The sequence below is a fragment of the Charadrius vociferus genome, unplaced genomic scaffold, assembly GCF_000708025.1.
Source record: "Charadrius vociferus isolate BGI_N301 unplaced genomic scaffold, ASM70802v2 scaffold190, whole genome shotgun sequence".
Lineage (NCBI taxonomy): Eukaryota > Metazoa > Chordata > Aves > Charadriiformes > Charadriidae > Charadrius > Charadrius vociferus.
Genome location: NW_009646608.1, coordinates 505581 through 527228, shown reverse-complemented (window position 1 = coordinate 527228; position 21648 = coordinate 505581). Strand labels below are relative to the sequence as shown.

Below are 21648 nucleotides of genomic sequence, written 5' to 3'. Positions count from 1 at the left end.
CCCACCGCCCTGCGGGCAGTAGCCAAGAGCGGAGTTGTTATCGAGTGGCTTCTTATCATTTCGATGGCGGGTGTCTGTGCCAGGGCACCACCCGCTCCTCCCGGGCGCTGGGGACGGCGGCGGGAGCCCTGGGAGGGCCCTGATGCCCGTTTCCACCAGGGTTTGCGTGGCTCCCTGCGGAGACCGTCGCTGGTCCTGTTTGCCCCCCGCTTTACTGCAGGGTGACGGAGCGGAGCGGTGTGGCAGCGATGCTGCGAAGATGTCCCCTGTGGCAGTGGGTTTGGCGCTAACGTGGGACCAGCCCGCTGTGCGCAGTGCAGGTCGGGGCCCTGGCATCCAGGTTGGGACGTTGGTGCCATTATTTTTTAACTCGGAGTCTGCTTTTGTGAGAAGAGCATCTTGCCGTGGGGCAGCTGGCTCAGTTAGGGGACATGAGGAACCTTTTCTCAGAAGCAGTAAATGACCACAGGCCGTCCCGGCGCGGTGGCACTGGGGGTGCTGAGGTGGTTGTGAATGAAGTAACCCAAAGCGAGCTGCAGGCGTTGGGCTGAGCCCTTTGCTTTCGGAGCTGGGTGGGAACTGAGGGGCACGCCGGTAGCCTGGGGTCAACATGATGCCATTGACTTCTCAGGACAGCTTCTCGCTGAAGTCACTGCTCCGTGCTGGTGTTGTGATAGAGCTCAACTGGCTGCATGTACCTCGGTTTTAGCAAGTTATAATTCTAGAAGAAAATCGTAATTCAGAAGAGAAAAAACAAACCCTTTAACCAATGCAAGAAGATGATGGAGGACCTTCTTCAGCCTTTTCATGGTCTTGACTCTTAGAAGGAGAGCCAGAGCCAGTTAGAGGACCTGATTGAGCAGACACTTCTAAGGACTTGCTTAACTTCAAGCGCATGAGCGGTGATGTGCCACCGCTTAAAGCTGAGCCTGTGCTCGGGGGCGTTGCTGGGTCACTCTCGGGCTGAGCAGGATCACTGGAGGCCTCTGCTGCTGAGCTGCTCGTGTGCCCAGGGCTTTGTTGGGATAAATCAAAGTTACTTTGGTGGCTTGTTGGCTGCAGCCACCCTGGCCCCTGGTGTCATGCTTCGTGTGCCAAGAGAGGAGTGTCTCTTCATCACCCGACACCCTTTTTCAGTCCTTGTCATGTGTTTGCAGAGCTCTTGTTAAGTCCGTGTGTGTGTTTGAGCCGTGGCTGGAGGGTTGTCTCCCGACGCAGGTGATGAAAGCGTCATTCTTTGGGAACAACATGCCATTTTGTGTGGTTCAGGCTGGGGGTGCCCAGGCGGGGATGCGGGCGTGGGGCTGTAGGGGAGAACTGCAGCATTTTTGGTGGTAAAGCCCACTTTGAAAGGTCAAGGTGGAACCCCTGTTCTTCAAAGGTTTGGAAAACTCTTGGCCTTGAGTTGCTTCCAAGTGGGTTTTCTTCCGTTGGGTGTTTGTAGCCTTGGAAGAGTTCCTACCCTGAAAGAGAAAGCGCGAGAGTTTGGTTGATAAACCGAACACGGCACTAACATCAAGTTTTGTTTTTCCAGAGTCTCCACCACCTCCCTACTCTCGGCTGTCTCCTAATGATGAGCAAAAGCCACTGGGTACGTGTTTTCTCTCTTTTGATCTACTGGCAGCTCTCTTTCATGGTGCACTCCTGGTCTTGGTTCTGAGACATCCCTACATGGCACGTCAGGCAGAAGCCAACGAGTCGGGATTTTGTGGCTGCTCATTATTTCTGAGCAAGCATCAGCTGACGGGTTTTAAGAAGTAAATGGATGTCAGTTTATCATACCAAATTACCGTGTAGACACATGCATATTTTCCAAAATAATATGAAGCGCTATTTTTAATGAAGGCGTAATGAAAGGTTACCAGACGTCATGTTTTGTCTGCGTGTGTAATCTGCGGGATGACGGCGCGGAGGGGGAGCGGGAGCTCCTGGGTGCCATTTCCATAAAGCCCTGGCTGCGCAGCGCCGCGGAGGAACCGGCTGTTGCCCTTCCTCTGCTTATTAAAATGAGATGTAAACTCTTTGAAACTCAGCGCTGTATGATTTCTGAATGGCGTTTCGCTTTTCCTGATGAATTATAAAAGGCTTTTTAGAAAAGCTAGCGAAAGCGGCTTGGGCAGGTGGGGTGGGCGCGAAGCGAAGGCGGCTGGAGAGCGTGGCACAGGGCAGCCTCGGAGCCTGCGTGGGGCACGTTGGTGTGGACATGTTTCGAATTGACATCGCTGCATCCTCACTGGCTGTTTTCAGCCCCCGCTTCTTGCCCAAGTAAAGGGGAGGAATCCCACGTCCCTCTCGGGTTTCTTGCCAGTGCAAGTTGGGGCTGTGTCTGGAGCGCGGGATTTCTCCCTTTGTCCCCGAGCTGGTGGCTCTGATTTGCAGAGGGGGGCGATGACCGGGGGGAGCTGGTGTTGCTCCCCATGGGGCAGGGACAGGGATGGGACAGGCGGGGTTTGCCGGGGCGATGGCGGGACGGCGTGCCTGTCCCACCCCGCTGCCAACGGTGACTCCCCGGGAGCTGCGTACCACGCACGCCTGCCGCGGGGACCGGCTCCTTCAACTCCGACCGGTGACCAGGGCATCTTGCGAAGCAAAATTTGCTGGGCATGCTTGTTTGTGGTTTTTTTTTTTTTTTTTGGGTTAGGCATAGAGAAAAAAATAAATAAAAAAAGGAGTTGTCCCTCCCCACGCTCCCCTTTCCGAGTTAATTCCCTTTAAGAAACTGCTTGTGCTGCAGGGAGAGATGGTAGTGAGTGACACGTGACTTTATTAAAACAACAGCCAGGGATTGAAATTTGCTTCACTGGCTTGTTTGATTGGAAAAATAATAGTTAATCTGTGAGCAAACAGTTGAGCACTTAATTAGAGGGGTGTAAGCAAGGGAGAATAACAAAGACTCTTAACTTGTTAAAACAAAGTTTCCTTCGCTTCAGCAAAGAGGAAGGAAGGAAGGAAGCAAGAATAAACAGCTTCAAGAATTTTAATGGTGATAATTAAGTATAGTAACTATGAATTGTTTAGAGGCTTAATGTAACTTTATCCAGTAAGCACCAAGTTCCTACTTGTTTGATCAACTTAACTGCAGTTATTTTTGTGGTCGAAGCAATTCAAACTTTGCATTTGCATGGTAGAGGTACAAAGTTAATCGCTGCTTTCTGGCCCCGGTGGAGAGTTTCTCCCGGGGAGATGTGGGCTGGTGACGGGAAGCAAAAGAGCCTCAGGTGGTCACGTAGCACTTGCAAACGCAGGAGGACTAAAAATGCTCTTTTTTTTTTCTCTCTCACTTTTTTTTTTTTAAATAGATCTATCAGATTCCACGTTGTCTTACACTGAAACAGAGGCTACAAACTCGCCCAACGTCACGCCCGGAGACTTCTCAGGTTGGCAGATGTTTGCGCCTTCCCGCACGCGGGGTCTGCGCCGGGGAGCTGGTGGTTGGGGCAGGACAGCAGGAGGAGACGGGGTGGGGGGTTGTGGTGCTGCTCTGGCTTTGTATTCTCAGCATGAAAAGAAGGAAAAAAAGAGCGGCTATTGGAGCTGATTGTTCAGAGCGGGTTGCGATAAGATGCTGCTCGTGGGATGAGCGTGCTGGGACAAGCGGGGATGTTTGGGAGGTGGCCACGTGTGTCCGCCTCAGAAGCTGCCTGGACCTCGCTGGAGCCCTGGGGCGGTAGGCTGGCGTGGGGACGGGCTGTACGCCCTCATCCTCTCCACGGCAGGAGCAGTGAGGCCGTTTCAAAGGATGCTGCTCCGTGGTGGTTCTCGCCGAGTCCATCCAGCTGCGTTCCCTGCTGGGCGCCGGCCCTGCGGCGCCGACCCTGCTTTCCTGAGCGGAGCTCCTACCTGCCGTGCCATGGAAGCTCCCCAACAAAACTCTGCTTAATTAGGTCCTGGTTTTCGCTCTGCCCCACCCCTGCAACCTTTCATTCGCTTAATGGTGCCGTGTAAGGCCTGGGGTGGTTTTGCCTGTAAGCAGGCAGAGAGTTGGGGCTTTCATTTGGTGGCATCGGGCTCTGGCTGCGGTGATGGTTCCACGTCTCCCCTCCGTGGTGTCCCGTCCCAGGCTGTGGGAGGGACCTGTCCATAGGACCGGCTTTAATTTCTGTGTAAGAAATGACCTGCTTAATGGTCTGAGAGCTGAGATGAACGTAGGCGAACCTTCATCCCGGTGAAGCCCCATGTGCCTCCTTCGGAGGTTGGGCTTTGTGGTGGGATAGGACTTGGCCACCTCGGTGCTGAGTTGCCGGGTTGCTGAGCACATGGATGGGGTTTGCCGCGCTCTCTGAGGGATGCTGTGAGTTGATGGTGGTGGAGGGGACCCTTGGGGTACGGGTCCGTTAGCGATGGCTTTTCTCTTCTCGTTGTTGGCCTGCACGAGTCTGTGGCCGGTTTGGTGAGACCCGTGGCTTCCTCGGGATGTTGAAGCCGATCCCGTCTCCGCAGCACTTCAAAGAGCATTGAAACAGCACGGCACCGCAGTGTCATGGCACGATGGCGCGTTTCCCTCCGGGGATTTTTTTTTCCCTTCTCCTTCTCCTTTAAGGTTATCGTTTTGCCGCGGTGCTGCCGCGTGCCGAATCCGGCGTGCCGGCCCCGCGCTGCTTTTGTTGTGCTGCCAAGTGTCCATAGCAGGGGAACAATTGATAGCCGGGAGTTGGATCGTTCGGGGTTATGCTATAATAAATATGTGTTTGCAATTCCGAACAAACATTCCTCAGGCTGGATACATGTCCGTAAAGCTCCCCATGCCCATGGCTTTTATTGTAACTTGATAATTGCCATTAATTATAGCAGCCAAGTTTGAAAACCAGGGTTCCAGAGGATGTAATGGTTTAGCTTCTCTCGCAGCTGAGTCCTTTATGGGACATCTGGTGGGTTTTCTGGAATGGAAGAGAGATTTTAACTTCTACTTGAACAATATAATGATAACATGTGACCAAGATTGTGCTGAAATCAGATACCTCCTCTCCCCCTGTGTAGTTTCCAATGGTGTAACTTTTAATAAGAGTCTGGGGCTGTGTGATTTATTTTTCCCCAGTGCTCATGATTGCTGAAAGAGGATAAGAGCTTCACTGAAGTTAACCCATACTTGTTGTCACGGGGAAGTAAAAGGGAAAAAAACCCACTTAGACTTGAGTCTATCTGTCTGCCACATTTCAGTTTGTTTATTCTCCATTTCAACTTATTTAAAAGGTCTGCTTGAAATGTAGGCCTGTGTAAATGATACACAAAGCACGTGGTCTTCCCTGCCTTTTCTTGTGTGTACCGAAGGAGCTCTATGTGCATTTAACTCCTGTTCCAAAAATAAGTACATTTTGGATCTAGCATCAAGCCACTACTATTTATTGCCTCAGCTTTGATCATCAAAAAGCCTTTTCCTATGAAAAACCACAAAATTGAATTTAGGATAACAAAGAGAACCATTCTTCTACTGTTGCTCATTTACTTGATGAACTTCTAAACAGGAAGTTTTAGCATGAAGTCAAAAGATCATCTCTGTCATATGTATAAATTTAAAAAAAAAGAACAACCAACCCCTTTTTTTGAGGTAGACCTTTTCCTGGCTATAATACCACTCTTAAAAAAAGTAGGAAAAAGTCTTCAATTGAACTAGCAGAACTTCAGTGATGCTCACTATAAAATTCCGAGTACTGGTCGATGCTGACTGGAAGCGCAAGTTGTGAATAGTTGTGCAGATGGGACCTTCTCTGTCATGAGCGGGATCGATGGATGATGCCCCAGAGTCCTCTTCATGTGAGGTTCATAGCGTTTGGGTCATGAAATGAAGCTGTCTGTTCACGTCCAGCCACAGCGTTTCCCTCAGGTTGGGGATGCTCCTGCTTTCTCAGGGAGGTACAGTGGCTTGGGAAGATCTGAGTTGGTGGGAAAGGGCACTTGGAGGTGTTTGATCTCGAAGTTTCCCTCTCCTGAGCCCAAGCAGTGTCGCGTTCAGGCTCGCGGCAGTACGAAGAGGGGCTCTGTCTTTTCCTCGTTAGCTTTATATCTGCAGCCACGTACGCCTGGGGAGCGGAGGTGACGAAAACCTGCTGTTTTGGGAGTTGTATTTTGAGCCAAGGTCGTTTCCCTGGCCGGATCGTGTCTGTCCCCCGGGTGCCAGCAGAGCCTTGGCCAGAGTCTGCGTCCGCGCGGCTCCCCCGGCCGGAGCTGGGGAAATACCAGGGAAAGGGCAAAAGCCAGCAAGGCAGAAACAAAAGCTCAGCCCCGTGACTCATAATTGGTGGAACATTTGTAGTAATTTTTTTTTTTTATTATTTTTTTTTTTCCCTTCCCCGCAGACTTGGCTCCTCTACCACATGCCAAGAAGCTGCTGTACCCGTTAGACTTGCCAGGCTTGTAGAGGGCTGCGCTGCCGCTGCTGCGGGAACTGGTTCAGTACAGTGGGGACGTGCTGGAGCAGACGTTGTGGGCCACTGGTTTGGGGATTTCCTGCCTTCTACTAAATCCCACAGGGCTGTCCCTCACCTTCCCTGGGAAGGACCTTCTCTTAAAGACCATGAAATCGCCCCACTCCTCAGCACTCCCCTCGCACAGCACACTGTCAGGCTGTCTTTCTGGCTAAAAAACCTCCATGAGTTCCTACAAGTAGTGACTGGAGTTCTCGTTAGTGGTGGCATTAAATTCTGGAGGTCCTAAGGACCGTGCAGGAGGGGAAGGGTTAGGTAGCAAAAGGTGGTGGTGCTGCTTGGAAACCTCCCAGAGGTCTCCATGTTGACTTGGTCATCGCTCGTGGCCGCTGCAGGTCTGGAGCAGCTTGTCCATCCTCTAGAGAGTGAAGAAATGTTGGGGCATCGGTTCTCTTCGGAGCAATAATTAACAAGGATGAGTCATTAGCTGTAGAAGCAGACGAATAGTGATGGGTGCAGCTTTGCAGCAAAGTCCCCAGCCACCGTGTAGTGGTCCCGCACCGGCTGCGTGTCTCCATTGAAGACACTTAATGAAGACTATGCCCGCAGCAGTCAGTGCCAAGCCCTTACGGTAGCTATTTTTCCTCAAAATGAGCCACTCGTCACCAGAGCCTGTCTCATGTGTCCCTACATGCCTGCTCGTTACTCCTCGCCAAATCGGGAGTCATACCAGTGTTTGTGCAGAAAGTTTCATTGTTCATATGGAAATGCCTTTGTGAACCGATGGTGCCCGCCAGGCTCAGCCCTGCGTGTGGCAGGGTTTTCCGGAGGGAAAAGCGCTTCCTCCCTGCCGAGCGCGGGTGTCCGTGTCCGACCCACCTCCCTGTACCCGGTCCCCTCCTGCCACTGACCGGCCGAGCTGAAGCCCGGGCTTCGGGGATGCTCAGCACCGGGTGGATTCAGATAGGAGAAATGAGGGTCAGTTGGCCCGAGCGGAGAGGAGAAAAGAAGTTCTACCAGTGAGAGCTGAGCGCAGGCGAGTGGGGACAGTAGGGGTTGGTGAGGAGAGGTTGCCCCAGCAGCAGGAGGCCAGGGAAGATGCTGCTTTAGATTTTTCCAAAAATATTATTTTATTATTAATTTATTTTTTTTTAAAGACTTTGAAATCGATTCACTTCCTGTGTGCTAAAACTCTTCAAGTCTCTCAGCTCTGGTGAACCCATTTGTAGCTGGGAACGCGCATCCAAAAGAACAAATTGTGAGTTGGTGGTTTGTTGGAGGAGTGATTAATTCCTCCCTGAGCTCCAGAGCAGCGGGGAAGCTGTACCCGAAAGTGGGATTGCACACGTGAGTCTGCTCCGAGCAGCTCTGCCGAAGCCTGGAAGATGATGGTCTCCATGTAGAGATGAGCTCTGCTCAGGGACTCACTCCGTGTCAGCCCCTCCGTAGTTGGTGGAGGATAATTGTGAATTAACAGAGAGAGAGGAGAAACAAAGAGAATGGACTGGAGCTTATTTAAATTATTTGGGGTTTTTTGTTGGTTTTTTTTTTTTTCCCAAAGCCTGGGAAGGTGGAGAAGTTGCTTCTCGGGCAATGGTGGGACTGGGGGTGTTGGATTTGGGGAGCAGGGTCACCGTACCCCTGAAGGGAGGAGGAAGGCGGGAGCGTGCCCGTCTGTCCCGGCTGATGACTCAGCCCCGCTGAAGCAATGCCACGGCTCCAAAGCGAGAGCCGGAGGGTTTTTTTTCTGCTTCCAGCAATATTTAGGATGAACTTAAGGGAGCATATTTGAAAACCCACTGAATGGAGAAAGTGAACGTCTCTCTTCCTTCTCCCCCCAGAAATAACAGACTGCAAGTATTTATGCTAACAAGGAAATTTATGAAGATCCTGTGTGTTAGGAGTAGGAAAAAAAAAATCCTATAAATATGTAAGGCGGATATGTGTGGAAACTGGGCAAACATTGCCCTTTCCAGATTGGAGGAGAGATTGTGAAATTACCTGCTAATAGAAGGGGGGGGGGAGCTATTTTTCTCATTAATAGGGCAACGATTTCTTCTGGGGGTGAAACGTTGGTTTTGCGGCTTTCTGATGGTTGCCTCTGGCACTGGGGTGTCTCGATGCCGGTTGAGGGTGGCAGCACCGGGGGCTGCGGGATGGGTCTGACCCAGCTGCACCCTGGAGCCTTTTCATCCTTTCTTCCCCCCGTCCTATTGCAGAAACATAAATCCATTAAAAAAAAGCAGAGCCTATCTGTGCATCCAGTTTAATCACAGACAGATGTTTATTTGGGCCAGTAATGGTTTTGGTTTCCTTTTTCTTTCATATTTAACTTTAAGTTCGCTGGCGCGTCTTACCCTGCGCAGTCTATAACAATCAGGGTTTGGCTAAAAACTTTTCTTGTCGGAGCAGTGAGGCTGTTGCCAAGAGCTACTTCTTTGATGCAAAAAAATACATCCTGGAGGTGCTTTGTCAGATGTTTTTATATTAAACATTTTTCCTCTATAGTTTTAGTTTGCCAACGGGGAATAAAGTGCATCTATTTTCCAGTGCGCTTCAGAGAGGAATTCTTTGCTCAGTGTGAAGGTTTTCCCCACGTGACCGTGGGTGGCCGTGAATGTCGGAATCCCCACCGGAGAGCGGGACCGCGCAGCAGCATCCCTCCCGATGGCCGGGAGAACTTCACAACGATGACTTCCCTTTGTGTTGGGTTTGTTCACGTGCAGCTTCTGGCCCTGCCTGGGGTTGACATCAAAGGCAACTTTGCGGACTGGAGGGTGAATCACGGAATTAAGCCCTGAAAGGGAAAGGTGGGGAGGCGCTGGGAGACGGCATCGCTGGGCGCTGAGCACCTGCCCCTTTCAGAGAGAGGCGGGGGTGCGGTTTTATTCTACAACAAACGTCTTTCTGGGTTGATGGCAAATCCACCGGAGCCTGTAGATTTACAGAAGGGCTGCGGGTGTTCTTGCAGTAGGTTTGTGCTTGCCGTGGTGGGCGGCTCAGGTGGCAGCTCCTGGAGTTCAAATGCTTTTTTTCTTTGGAGCAGAAAGGGAAGGGGAGCGATCATTGATCCTGCGGCCGGGTGGGCTCCTTCATTGTGCCCAAAGCCTGTTGATGGCAGCACGTCATCCATGAGCTGCATAACCCAGCAGAGAGTACTCCTACTAATGTGCAGCTGGAGGTGTTGCCCAGAGCATTGAGCCTGAGCAAGTGCACCCTTATTTACCAATTGAAGAAAGAGCACCGTAGATCAAGGCTGGGGAAAATATTTCCTGCAGGTGGTGGTTTCTCCATTAAAGCCCTGCAGGGCAGCTCATGTCGGGCCACCAAACCCAACAGCGGTGGCGTTGAGTTCCGCAGGAGCTTGCTCTTGTAGAGCTTGTGGATGACCATGCTTGGTGTTGCCATCTGTACCTGCCATCCCATCTGGAGGAGCAGGAGAGGTGCCGGTGACCCCATTCGTGGAGAGCGCAGGCCTCCGCAAGGAGGATGAAATTTCGGCAGTGGCCGTGCAGCTGTAGAAGGGTTTCTAAAGCGAGTGACACCTGTTCATAAAAATATCCTATGGATTACGAGCTTGCAATACAAACCTTTCAGTCTTGAAATTAGTTCCGAGCTGAGCCAGGTTGGTAACGTGGGGAGGGGAAATTAATTTTGTAAAGGGTAAGGGACCACCGGGGAATTGCTGGAGATGGGAAAAGAGATGGTTTATGCTGAAGGTCTCCCAAGGAAGGAAATAAAGATTGTTCTGAGGCTTTGCATCCCCACACAGCAAGACAGCATCATCAACAGCCTACAGAAATACTGTCTTCCAGTAGAGAAGGTATCTTCTGGACTGGGAGATGGAGAAATGTCCCTTCGTTATTAGCTGTACAGATGCTCTTTGCAAGAGCAACGCTGTTCTCCAGCGCATTGATGGTGCCAAGCAGAGAAGATGGGAGGGAGCTCACACAGCATCCTGCGTTTGACTGGGGCTGCTGCGTCCCAGGGACCTGCATGCCCCTGAGGAGCACCTTCCGTTGAGACAGCTCAGGTGATGTTCGTCAACTCAACTGAGGAAACAGTGGTGGACTCCCTTCTTCCCATGAGTTCTTCCCTGCAAAGAGCCGGGGGGGGTCAGTGATTTCTCCCAGAGTAGATGGAGCAGCTGTTGGAGAGCTGTGAATCAAGCCAAAACCTCCCCCATCATCATCCATTGCTTGCGTTGCTTCATGTGCAAGAACATCTTTCCTCTTCGATTATTGCGGTGGCTGATACTACTCCTTGAACCATCCAACACAGACAGCACTTAGAAAAACGTAGACGATCAGAGCTGTCCCTAGTCCAGAAGAAGAACAAGGGGAAAAAAAAGCAAAAGTAGCTGCCAGAGCCTTGGGATCATCTGTCTTGAGTAACACAGACTGCCTGGTGCACGAGGGGTGGAAGAAGGTTGGTCTTATTAATACTTGGCCCCGTGCCTAATGCAGGGATTAAAGCTGCTTTGCAGATGATACCTCTGCCTCTGTGTGTGTACGCGCAGCTCCCCGGCACTGAAGAAGGATGTGCCGCGGTGGAGCCGGGCAGGACGGTGCCCCGAAAGGAGTGTACCACGGGCAGTATTTGAGGGGCACCGTTTCGTTGTAGGCAATGCACTGAGTTTCTCAGTATGCTTCTGCGTGAGGGAAAGAGAATTGCTCTTTTCTCTCCCTTCCTCCCTTTACCTGGAACTGGGACGGCTTTTCGCAGCTAGCCGGGATGTTTTTAGCCTAGAAGTTCTTGGACTAAGTACAACACCCAGATAAAATATGTTTTTGTCTGTGGTTCATTGAGTAGTTATGATGTTTGGCCTTGAATCACAGAATAATCACATCCCTGACTTCTCCAAGCACCTAAGCATCACACTTTAAAAAAGAAACATCAGGAAGTAAGCAAGTTACTTAAAAGTAAATTAGTTTAATCTTTGTAGCCAAAACATTACATTCTTGCACCCTATTAGGAGTTGGATATGGCTTTCTAGGTAGTAAAAGTTCTTTTGATGTAACTCCGGTTGTGTCTTTTAAACAGTGCATATCTGATGGTACGTCTTTGTTTGAACTTTACTTTTTCTCTGCGCCTGTGTTTTGCTTTTTAAATGGCTTTGCTGAATACTGGACATAGTGTATTTATGACCTTTGAAAATGGTGAATGTTTTGAAGGAGGAATTTTGGCTTCTTATAGGGACCTGTAGAGAGAGGCTTGTATTCACAGTTACAGTAATAGAATTTTTTTTTTTTTCTGTGGCACTTTGATGAGTGAGAGGTGTTTATAGACTTGATTCATAACTGAGTTACTAAGGTTTTCCACGGAAATAACTTATTAAATCTGTGGCGCTCAGCGAAACGATTGAAGTCTGTAGATTTGCTATTCATCAAAGGCACCTCCTTTCCTGGACTCCAATACCTAACTCAGCATTTTACCTCTGGAGGATGCTCAGACCTGAAAGGGGTGTGTGGTGTGGGAGCTCGAGACGTGTTTTAGTAAGAAAGAAAAAAAAAATACCCTAAGACAAACTGGAAAGGAGGGGGGGAGGGAAAACCCCAACCACCCTTGAGGAAAAACATCCCCCGTCGTTCGGGGCTGCTGATGGTTAAACCTGGTTTTCTGGAACACTGCTTATTTGTGTGGATTTTACTTTGCTGCTCGACAGCCGAAAAGTACATCCCTTTACTGCTGCTGGCCAGGCTGCTGCAGGCTTTGAAGTGCCTCGAGCCCCTGGAACCGCAGGTTCGATTTACTGGCAAAGGAGACTCGGCTCTTTGTCCTTCCAAAGTGCCGGGGATCGGAGGGGATTAGGCATGCCGCTGCTGCCATTCCCAGCCCTGCCGAGCACTGCCGCCTGTCCTGCCGTGCCGTGGGCTCTGGGAAGGAGGAGAGGAACATGCTCCCTCCCCGTCCTGCACGGGAGTTGAGTAGTTCAGCGGTGCCAAAGCAAAGCCAGTGCAGTGGGGAGCGAGGATGAGGAGGGACGGCGGCTCGTCGGGGTCCCACCTCGCTCACAGGGCATCAGATTTGGATGGTGCTTATACCACCAGCAGGCTGTACTTGCTCTCCCTCCTATTTTAGGCCTTTCCCTTGGTTGATTCCCCCTGAAACTGAGTGGTTAGGCTGGAAAAAAGCATCGCTACGGGGCTGAGCGCTCGGAGAGGGGAGGTTGATGAGAAGTTGTGCAATGCACCGCCAGCGCTGGGGTCTGGGCTTCGGGTGCTGAGAACTGTTGAATTCCTGTTTGTTTTGTGGAGTGGATTTTTTTTTTTTTTGTAAGAACAAAAACATTTCGCATGGAAATGCCTGTCTTGGCTGACCTCTGCCAGAGTTGCTAAACGCTGACTTCTAATGGCCTTTGCAGCTCCTGGGGCTGGAACAGGGATTAAATGGTCTCCGGCGTTGAAGCGCTGGAGCACGTTGCTGCCCCCTTCCTGGAGGTGCTTTCCCGTTGGTGGGAAGCTGAGCATCCCTTCGGTTCATCACCCCTGGCTTCGGTTATGGGAAAATACCAGCAGCATCCGAGGAGATAAATGCAATTAAAACCAAAGCTCCGTTGGTGCCTGAGCATCTTCTTCATCTACCTTTTTTCAGCGGTTTCAAGGCCATCAGCTCGTGCCGGTGATGGCTGTTTGCTTTCCCAGCGGCGCCCTGTGGTTGTTCCAGCGTCCCCATTGCTAGCGCACAAGGCACTGGGGTTGAGCCTGTTTTGGGGTTCAGGGTTGTGTCTCATTTTGGGTGGCAGCACGGGGATGCTGAGCTGCATCCATCCAGCATCGTGCCCGCAGCACGTGCCGCTGCCTTCTCACGCTGTCTGGCAGTGGCGATGGTGCGGTGCTGTAGCGCATCGTGCCCCCGCGTTGGGATGCAGATGGCTGCTCCTGGCTGCCCTTGCAGAGCAGCAGTGTCCCATCACAGCCAGGCCAGCCACCCTAAAATACTGCGGTGCAGAGGTCCAGCCGTGATCTGAACTCCTTGTTTAGCAGGTGGTAAATAAACTTCTTTTTTTTTTTTTTTTTTTTAAATGTCTTAAGCATTGGTTCTGATGACCAGACCTCAATTCCCTCATGCAATAAAACCTGTTCCTACCTCTGCATGGGGATGCAAAGTTTGGCTGAGAACAGAGGGGCTGCCATGCTTCTCTGTGCACTCGGCATTTTGCCTTTCAGCTTATAAAAGCCCATGCGCAAAACCTGCCAAAAAGTCAAATTCCCAACAGTGCAAGAGAGAGGGGTCAGTAGAGAATTTGTATTTTCCTTCGCAGCAGTTCTCTGGTCCTGGGGGAGCAGGACGCCTTTCCTGGTGGCAGAAGGGCCCCTTGCAGCGGAGCCCCCGTGGTCCTGCCCTGCAGCATCCCCCAGCCATCCCCATCCAGCTCCAAGCCTGGTTCCCTTGGACCAAAGCCCTCCTTCCCTCCCGGAATGGGAGTTCACACAAGTGGCCTCGTGTCACATTTGCTGTCCCAGCTGGACACCGATGCTCAGCTGGACCCGTTGCAGCTTGGCTGTGTCCCTGCCTGGGCTTTGAAGAGCTGTGCTGGTGGCTGCCCTCCCCTTCTTCTGCCTGCCTTCGGGTTTTATGGGTTTGGAGAAGTTCCTCCTCCTCAGCGCTTTTCAGCAGCAGGATCAGGCTGTGCGCTTTCCTCACGTTGACTGTGTATTAGAGGCCGGAGGAGGAGTTGGAAGCTTCATCCTGCTGCAGGGGCATCTCAATGCAAGGAGGACCACGTCAGGGAGACCTGGGCAGGATTTCTCGCAGCAGCACTGCGGAAGGGTTTGAGACACAACTGTGTCTCGGTTTTATCTACGTATTCCATTAGCAGGAGCAAAACGTGCCAGCAGAAAGGCCGTTTTTCAGCTCTTTCCATTTATTAAGATCCCATTTGCTAAGATTTTTCCATTCGAGGAGCCAAAGAATGTTAAAGACTTTTAAAAAAATGCCAACTGCTTTATGCTTTCACACATAGTGATGCAAACCACTGTTGTCTATTTAATGAAGAAAAAAAAAAAGGTGTTGACTGAAGGGTTTGGATGAAAAAGCCCTGTAGGTACCTGCACAGAGGTGTAGCACTTGGGTGTCTGGTTGGTGGGTGATGATAGTGCTGTGCTTTAGATTTATTCCACCTGTCTCCAGAGGGTCCCATCCCAGAGGGGTGGACGTGCTGTTCAGACCACGTCGTTTTTCTTTCTTTCCTTTGTTTTTTTTTTTTCCCTTCTGGCTGTTACAAAGCATGGCCTATTCTAGGGGCGAGCGCCTGGCGCTACGCTCAGACAACGCTCCGTTTGTGAGATCCCGCGCCGGCAAAGTGCAAGTTTGTCCACTTGGAAGAATGAGGCAGTTGATTCATCTCCCCCCCGCAGAAAGGCTGAGGGATCTCGGAGCATCCCTGCCTGCCCTGCCCTCACTGACAGCGGGGAAGGTGAACACGGATGGTGGTAGCTGGAAACTCCCCTGGCTCTGCTTTCCCTTCCATCGGAATAAATGGTGTTGTGTCGCCGGTCCCCAGTGATGCCTTTGGGAGCACCGTTGCATCTTCCCCTGTGCTCTGCAGCACACGCAGTCACCGAGTCCTGAACTCTTCCAGTGGCTTTTGTGTTTGTTGCTCTTCGTGCCCTGAAGTGAGCTGTGTGTGAAAACAGGCTGCCCAGGGATGTGGTAGAGTCCCCATCCCTGGAGGTATTTAAAAGACAGGCAGACGTGGTGCTGAGGGATGTGGTTTAGTGGTGCTTATGGCAGTGTTAGGGTAATGGTTGGACTCGATGATCTTAAAGGCCCCTTCCAACCTAGATGATTCTATGATTTTGTGACATATATGGTGGGTTTTTCTCCCATTCTTCTTCTTTAGATCAAGACAAGCCATGGCATAACTGGACTTTTTTCAAAAAGGGAGCTATGGACTTAATCTGAGCAGCTCCTTGCCTTGTGCTCAGTGCTGCAGGTTTCTTTAGGGTCCAGCACTTGCAAGCAAATGTGAAGGGAAAGGTCTTTATACTAATTAAGTCGAAGCAATAAGCAAAGCACGTGGGAAGAGCCGTATTAAAGTGTTAAGGACATTTTGAAATATCACACAGATAGCAGTGATGCTGGGGGAGGTGATGTGGCATGGGCTGGTTCCTGTAGCGTCCTCCTCCTGGGCTTGACTTGGCTGGTGATGCTCTCAGCTCGTGGCCAGGAGCCCATCTCAGTGCCGAGTGGGTGCATGTTGCGTTGCACAGTCTGTTTTGGTGTTTTTGATGGAGTAAAACTGTTGTGGCCCTCACGGTGTTCACAGGGAGTATTGCTTTGGCTGTCTTTGCCCATCCAAAAAGTGGAGCTCTCATCCATGCGGGTGATGAGCAAAGATTGGCGGGCAAAGCTGTGCCGGGTCTCGCAGCTAATAGTTGCTGGTAATTATAAAAAGCTCAGGCTCCAAAATTAGGTCTGGTTAGGTTTGTCTAGCGCAACGACTTGGTGCATCCAGCTGTTGAGAGAGAGCATAGATGTGAAAGTGGGGAGTTTAATGTCTCAGACCCAAACTGTCCCTATAAAATGTGCATCTGAAGCTGCCATTGAAGTCCGGAGCTATTTCTGCCCTGGGGCTGGTAATGGTAAAACAGAGTCCATGAGGTTTTGATTTTGGCCTGTTCAAAACCAGAGGACTCCTTCTAACAAGATTTTACAAAGCCCTGAAAACAAGACGCCGTAGTTTTGAGGGGAACGTGCTCGCCTGCGCCGGGGTGCGGGAGCAGCCCTTCGTGGGGAGGTGGGGGCTTGTTTTTCCCCCGAGTGTCTCAGGAACTGCATTCTGAGATCTGCAGAAAACCCAACCGAACAACAACAACAAAAAAAACCCAACAAAACTTTATGAATCAACCAGGAAGCCAGTAAAAATTAGTAGTAACAAGCTCATTTCAATAGAAATGGGTTCGCTGCTCTGCCGGCTGCCAACCATTTATGGGACTGGCTCGGTGCCGGTGAGCAGGGTCCAGCACGCTGCATCCTTCCACCCTCCTGCTGCTGGAAATAATTTGTGACTTAAAAAAAATAAATAACACTATTGTGGAACTTGTTTTATGGTTGGGGCCTGAGTTGGGCAAGGGTGACAGCTCTAGCTAGCTCTAGAGTTTGCGAGACCTGGTCGGGGGGCTTTCTGCTCCATCTCACATGGGCTTCTGCTGGCTTCCCCTGGTGCAGGTGAGGACACTGGTGGATGAGTGTTGTATCTGTGGCACATTCAATCTGCTCCCCAGATCCAGTGCAAGGGGAGAAGAGCTGGGTCAGGGTGGCTGTGCCGTTGCGGGGGTGTTGCAGGGAGCGTTGGATGCCGTTAGGTGCCACGTGTTGAGTAGTTCAGCAGCACCTGGCGAAAGCCTTACCTGGGGCTTTGGTATTGATGCCGCAGACGTGTCTGCTCATGTCATGTTTTCTGCCCTTTTTGTTCAGTTTTCCGGCGGGGAGATGAGGGAAACGCCATGTGCAAGGAAGTGAATGGGTCAGTCTGTCCAAATTCCCACAGAATCATAGAATGGTTTAGGTTGGAAGGGACCTTGAAGATCAAGTTCCACCCCCCTGCCCTGGGCAGGGACACCTCCCCCCAGCCCAGGTTGCTCCAAGCCCCGTCCAACCTGGCCTTGAACACCTCCAGGGATGGAGCTTCCAAAACTTCTCTGGGCAACCTGTTCCAGTGTCCCACCACCCTCAGAGTGAAAAATTTTAGCTATAACTAACTCATTGATCTGCTGCAGTCTATAACCGTCAATGGCGATTGATTAACGTGGTATGAATGAGCCCATCAGACCCCTGTGGTGGGACGGCCGTCATGCATTGGTATCTGCCAGCGTGGAGCCATGGCCCCTGGGGAGGTGGCATTTCCTACAGGCCAGTGTGAAGGGGTTTGGGCAGCCCCTGGGGACACTGAGCCATAGGGCTGCTGCGGTTCTGGGTCCCCATCACCAGAGGGGACGGGTCTGGCTCCTACTCCATCATCACTCAGTCCCCATCCTCTTGATTCAGCCATAGCTGTCAGTCTTCCTGTGGTGTGAGCTCTTGTCCTTGTGGGATGGGGTGACAAGGGGTGGGTAAGAGGAGACTTTCGGGCTATTTCATGTCCCTCGATGAGCTGGTGATACACTGTGTGCTTTGCTTCTGAGCCCATGTCTGCGATGGGGACATCCCGGCCCCACGGAAACCCCGGAGTTGTTCACCAGTGAGCCAGGTGATGGCTTGTTTGGAGGACCAGACCCCAGAACAAGCCCTTTTTCGATTTGGCCCATCTTTAAATATAGCGGGAGGTTATAGCAGGCAGCTGTGTCCTACGGCAGCTGCCCCGTCCCATCGGGGTGAGCGCGGAGGGGGCCGGCCATTTGCACCCCGTTGGGAGCGTGTCGCATCTGTCTTCTCTTAGCCCAGCTGAATTATACTCGGCCTCCAAAGATTTACGGCCGTTTCCTGGAAAAAGGGAGCAAAACAGTTTCTGGGATGCCCCGGGACACTCTGCTAAAGCCACTCGCCTGCGACTGTGGAAACTTCCACCCCAGAGGAGGGCAAGGAAATTCCTTTGCGAGTACAAAGTAAGGTAAAGATCCTATGCGCGTGGTGAGTTGCTCTTCCCCCCATTGTTGAGCTATTTTAATGAAAGGGAAATGTCAGCAAAAGTATGTTTTTTTAAAAAAAAAAGTCGTTCGCACATCACTAGTTTTAGAATAGGAGCGCTCAGAGCAGCTTCTTTGCTGCTGAAATAAGAAAATTAGAGTTGTTTTTTATTCGCAGGTAATTACGGCCACATATTTTGAAATATCCATGGTCTTTTCCACGTTGAATCATCAATAGGGACATTCAGAGCTGGATTGAATTCAGCTGCGCTTGAAAGGGTCCATCATTTGAGACTTTTAACATTAAAAGATCTTTGCAAATTAGTTTTGCTCTTGCCATGCTGAATTTGTTTGTGTAAAAAAAAAACAAAACCTCAGTGGATTTGGTATGTGCCCGTCTTTGAAGGGCTTCGCTTCAAAGGCGGCGTGGACTTGGTGTTCTACACGCTGAGCTCCGCCGCCTGTGAAGCTCCTCTGCTTCGCGGGGAGCTTCTGCTTCTGCTCATGACTTCGTTTGAACCTGCAGGCAGGAAAAGCTGAGCGTGGCTTTCCGAAGCCATGGAGGGAACTGGATGCCCAGGGCTCATTCCTGATGGGAAACCAGTGCCGGAGCTCCGCCAGGGACTCTCCTGTGCTGCTGTACCGTCCGCCGTCCCGTCCTGCAACACACGCGTGAGGATGCACTTCAGCCTTCCCACGCACTCGCAGAGACGAGCTGATATATAGAGATATATAGATACAGATATGTAGATGCAGCAGGGGGAGTATAGCTGGCTTCTTAATTAGCCTAAACGAGGTTGCGTGCAGAACTGGGGCAGCTTGGCCGCTGGGCCAGCGAGGTGTTTGGGGCCGGGGAGACGAGCATTTCGGCGCCGCGCGGTTTTGGGGGGGTCACTGGTAGCTTGCTTCGCTGCGGCGTTTGCCGTCACCACCAGGCTCACCTCCTCCCGGGGCTCTGGGTGGTCGCAGTCATTTTTGGGTTTGGAGTCTGTGATGGATAGTCCCGAACATGGTTCCCTCCCCGGCCCTTCCCTGCTTGCTTTGGCTGCGGACGAAAGGAGCCCGCGGGTGACCCGCGTGGCGTTTGGGGACTGAGGGGTTATTCGGTCCCAGAAAATTCAGCTGAGCTCTCTGCAGTCAGAAGCCGACCGCAAGAGATGCAGGCAGACCGTAGCTCTTTGAAAGAAGGTAAACAATAAAAATAATATGGCACAGTTTCCCGATTCTTGGCTGAAAATCTGTTTTTTCCAAAAGTAATTTAAATCTCAAAAGCAAAAACGGGAGAGCCTATCTGACATTGCGGCATTTTGCATGTGTGGATCAGATCCGTCGCCAAACAGGTTTTGTTCGTGGTGGGGCAGGAGGCCCTTCCCCGTCCTGCCTGACGGATGCGTGCGCATCCCAGCGTGCTGCAAATGTTGACTGTTCATTTTAAAATACATATGCAGCAACAACAACAACAAAAAAGGTGATAACAGAAGGGCTTGACGCCTCCCAAAGTGTTGGGCTGCTGGAGAGAGGTGCTCTCAGAGCCCAACACAAAACCGATGAAGGTTTAAGTGAGCGGAGAGTGCGTTGTCCACGTTAAACGCAGAGGCTTCGTTCCCGATGATACTTTTGAATTGCCTTATCCCGCCGACGGGAACGGGCTGCCCAGGCTGGATGTACGCGATACGCTCCGTCAGGGTTTAAATGAGGACAAACTAACCAACACCAGAACGTTTCTGAGAGACGGAAGATAATCCCGGATCAGCCGTGGCTCGAATCGCCACCCCTCCATCGCTGCCGTGCAGAAAATAAGTTTGTTTCTCTCCGCTTCCCCCTTTTTTCTCCCTCTCATTGAGATCTGTACACAATATAATTTTAATCCCCGACACTCTCACCCCTCCTTTTCCCTCTCCCCATCCCTGCAGGCTCTCTTCCCCCCCCCGCGCAGGCTGTGAGGAGCAGTTTGCTGCCATAGCGTGATTGCCCTGGGAGGCAGGAGGGAGTTGCACCGCACAGGGGCCGGGCGAGGGTGAAGCTGGCACGGTGCGCTCAGCCCCCGCTTCTCCCTGCCGCCCGCCTCTCCCGTGGCCTCCAAAACACTTTTTCTCCTGGCTCCGTCCTCTTTTGACACGCAGGGTGTTTTTTTACGCCTGGGGTTTTGGGCTGGCTTCGGAGACGTCCCACATCAGAGCATCGCCTTGCGGGCGGTTGCGGAGGGAGGACCGGGATGCGGGATGCGCCACCTCCGGCCGTCGCGGCACAAGCTTGCTGTGATGAGAGGTTTGTTAAGACACAGTGCTTATTTGTTTCCCAAGCTGTGCTGCGGGTCAGGCCGGCGCGGTGCAGATCCTTGGGTTTGAGTGCTCATGGCGTGTTGGGCACGGGAAGCCTCCGCAGGGATTTCGAGCCGTGTTTTCCACCCTGTTCAAACACCCGGGAAGGTCTTGGGCATTCAGAGGGGGCTTCCAAGGCGGGCAAGCAAGTTGAGAATTTAACCGCAAGTGAAATTTGTTAAAGCGTTAACAGCTCACGCCTGCCTGCTTCGTTAAGTACCAAAACGCCCGCTGACGTCCATCCTTTGGTGCCCCAGAATGGCGCGGGCAGCACAAACTGAAAAACTGGGGGTTGTAGCTAAAACATCCATGAGGATTAACGGCTTGGCTTGGGCTGGGGCTCCTCACCCAGGCAGGGCTCCCCGCCGCCTCCGGTCGAGCCCCTTGGATGGCAGAAGGAGCGGCAAACAGGAGCTGGCATTTGTTTTCCCACAGAGTGGAGCATCCAGATCCTGGTGCAGTGCAGCGTCTCACCCAACGGGGTGCTCGGGTCCCCCCCAGAGCTGGGGGGGGAACAGGGTCATGCCCCGGCCAGAGGGGGGGTCAGGCAGAGGTGGCAGCGCTGGGCCTTGGTGAGAACATACCTGGCTGCAGTTGGGTCTGATGGAAAAGAAAAATAATGCAGCTGCAGTAGATGAGGGTGAGTGCGGTTCCCTGTGATGGTTTGTTGCCTTCCCAGAGGAAAAGAGCCTTTCTCCAGCACCGGGGTGAGTATTCACCTGAGGGAAAGCACATGGACTTATCTTGGCGCTTTTATTACTTATTTCTCCTTTAAAATTTTACTTATTTCTCCTTTATTTACTTATTTCTCCTTTGAAGTTGCATTTAATGCTTGTGTCATGTGAATAAGCTGAAATATTGTGTCAGGCATGTGCAGGCAGCAGAAATGGTTTTCCAAAGCCATGTGTCTCTATTCCATCCCAACGGAGGGTACAGGGATGGGACTGCATCTCCTTGGTGTGACGCTCCGGTGCCACTGCTGTGGGGAGTCATACGCTCTTTTGTGGTCTCCAGACTGGCTTGAATCTGTGCCACAAAGGCAACGGCGAGCGTTGCACGCAGAGCCTGACATGACCTAGCAGGTCACCCTGATACCTTGAATTATTTTCCGCTGGTGCGATGAAGCAGGCTGTGATGCAGGGAGAAAAATCTCAACATTTCAGAGCCTCAGAAACACGATTTTTCTGGCTAGCCTGACCTGGCAACTCTCTTCAAAGGGGGTGATGAGAAAAGTGCTTTCCTATGTGTGCTGGCGTGCCCGCGTTCCCCTTGGAGTGCTCTGGCCATCGATCCCTTCCCAAGGTACCGTCCGGCCCGGTGGCATGCCTACAGTGGGGAGGGGGGGGATCAAAGCTGGGTTTTGGGAAATAAGGCGACTTTCTGTTTTGAGTAAGG

General features: G+C 51.6%; 1 protein-coding gene across 1 annotated transcript in view; it reads left to right on the top strand.

Annotated features, from left to right (window-relative positions):
* Positions 1-610: 610 nt before the first annotated feature.
* Positions 611-21648, top strand: part of SMAD6 (SMAD family member 6) — a 43187-nt gene continuing 22149 nt past the window's right edge. Inside the window, exons 1-3 of the mRNA XM_009887314.1 lie at positions 611-694; positions 1537-1591; positions 3300-3377. Coding sequence (XP_009885616.1) covers positions 611-694; positions 1537-1591; positions 3300-3377 — 217 coding nt within the window. The remainder of the gene's footprint in view (positions 695-1536; positions 1592-3299; positions 3378-21648) is intronic.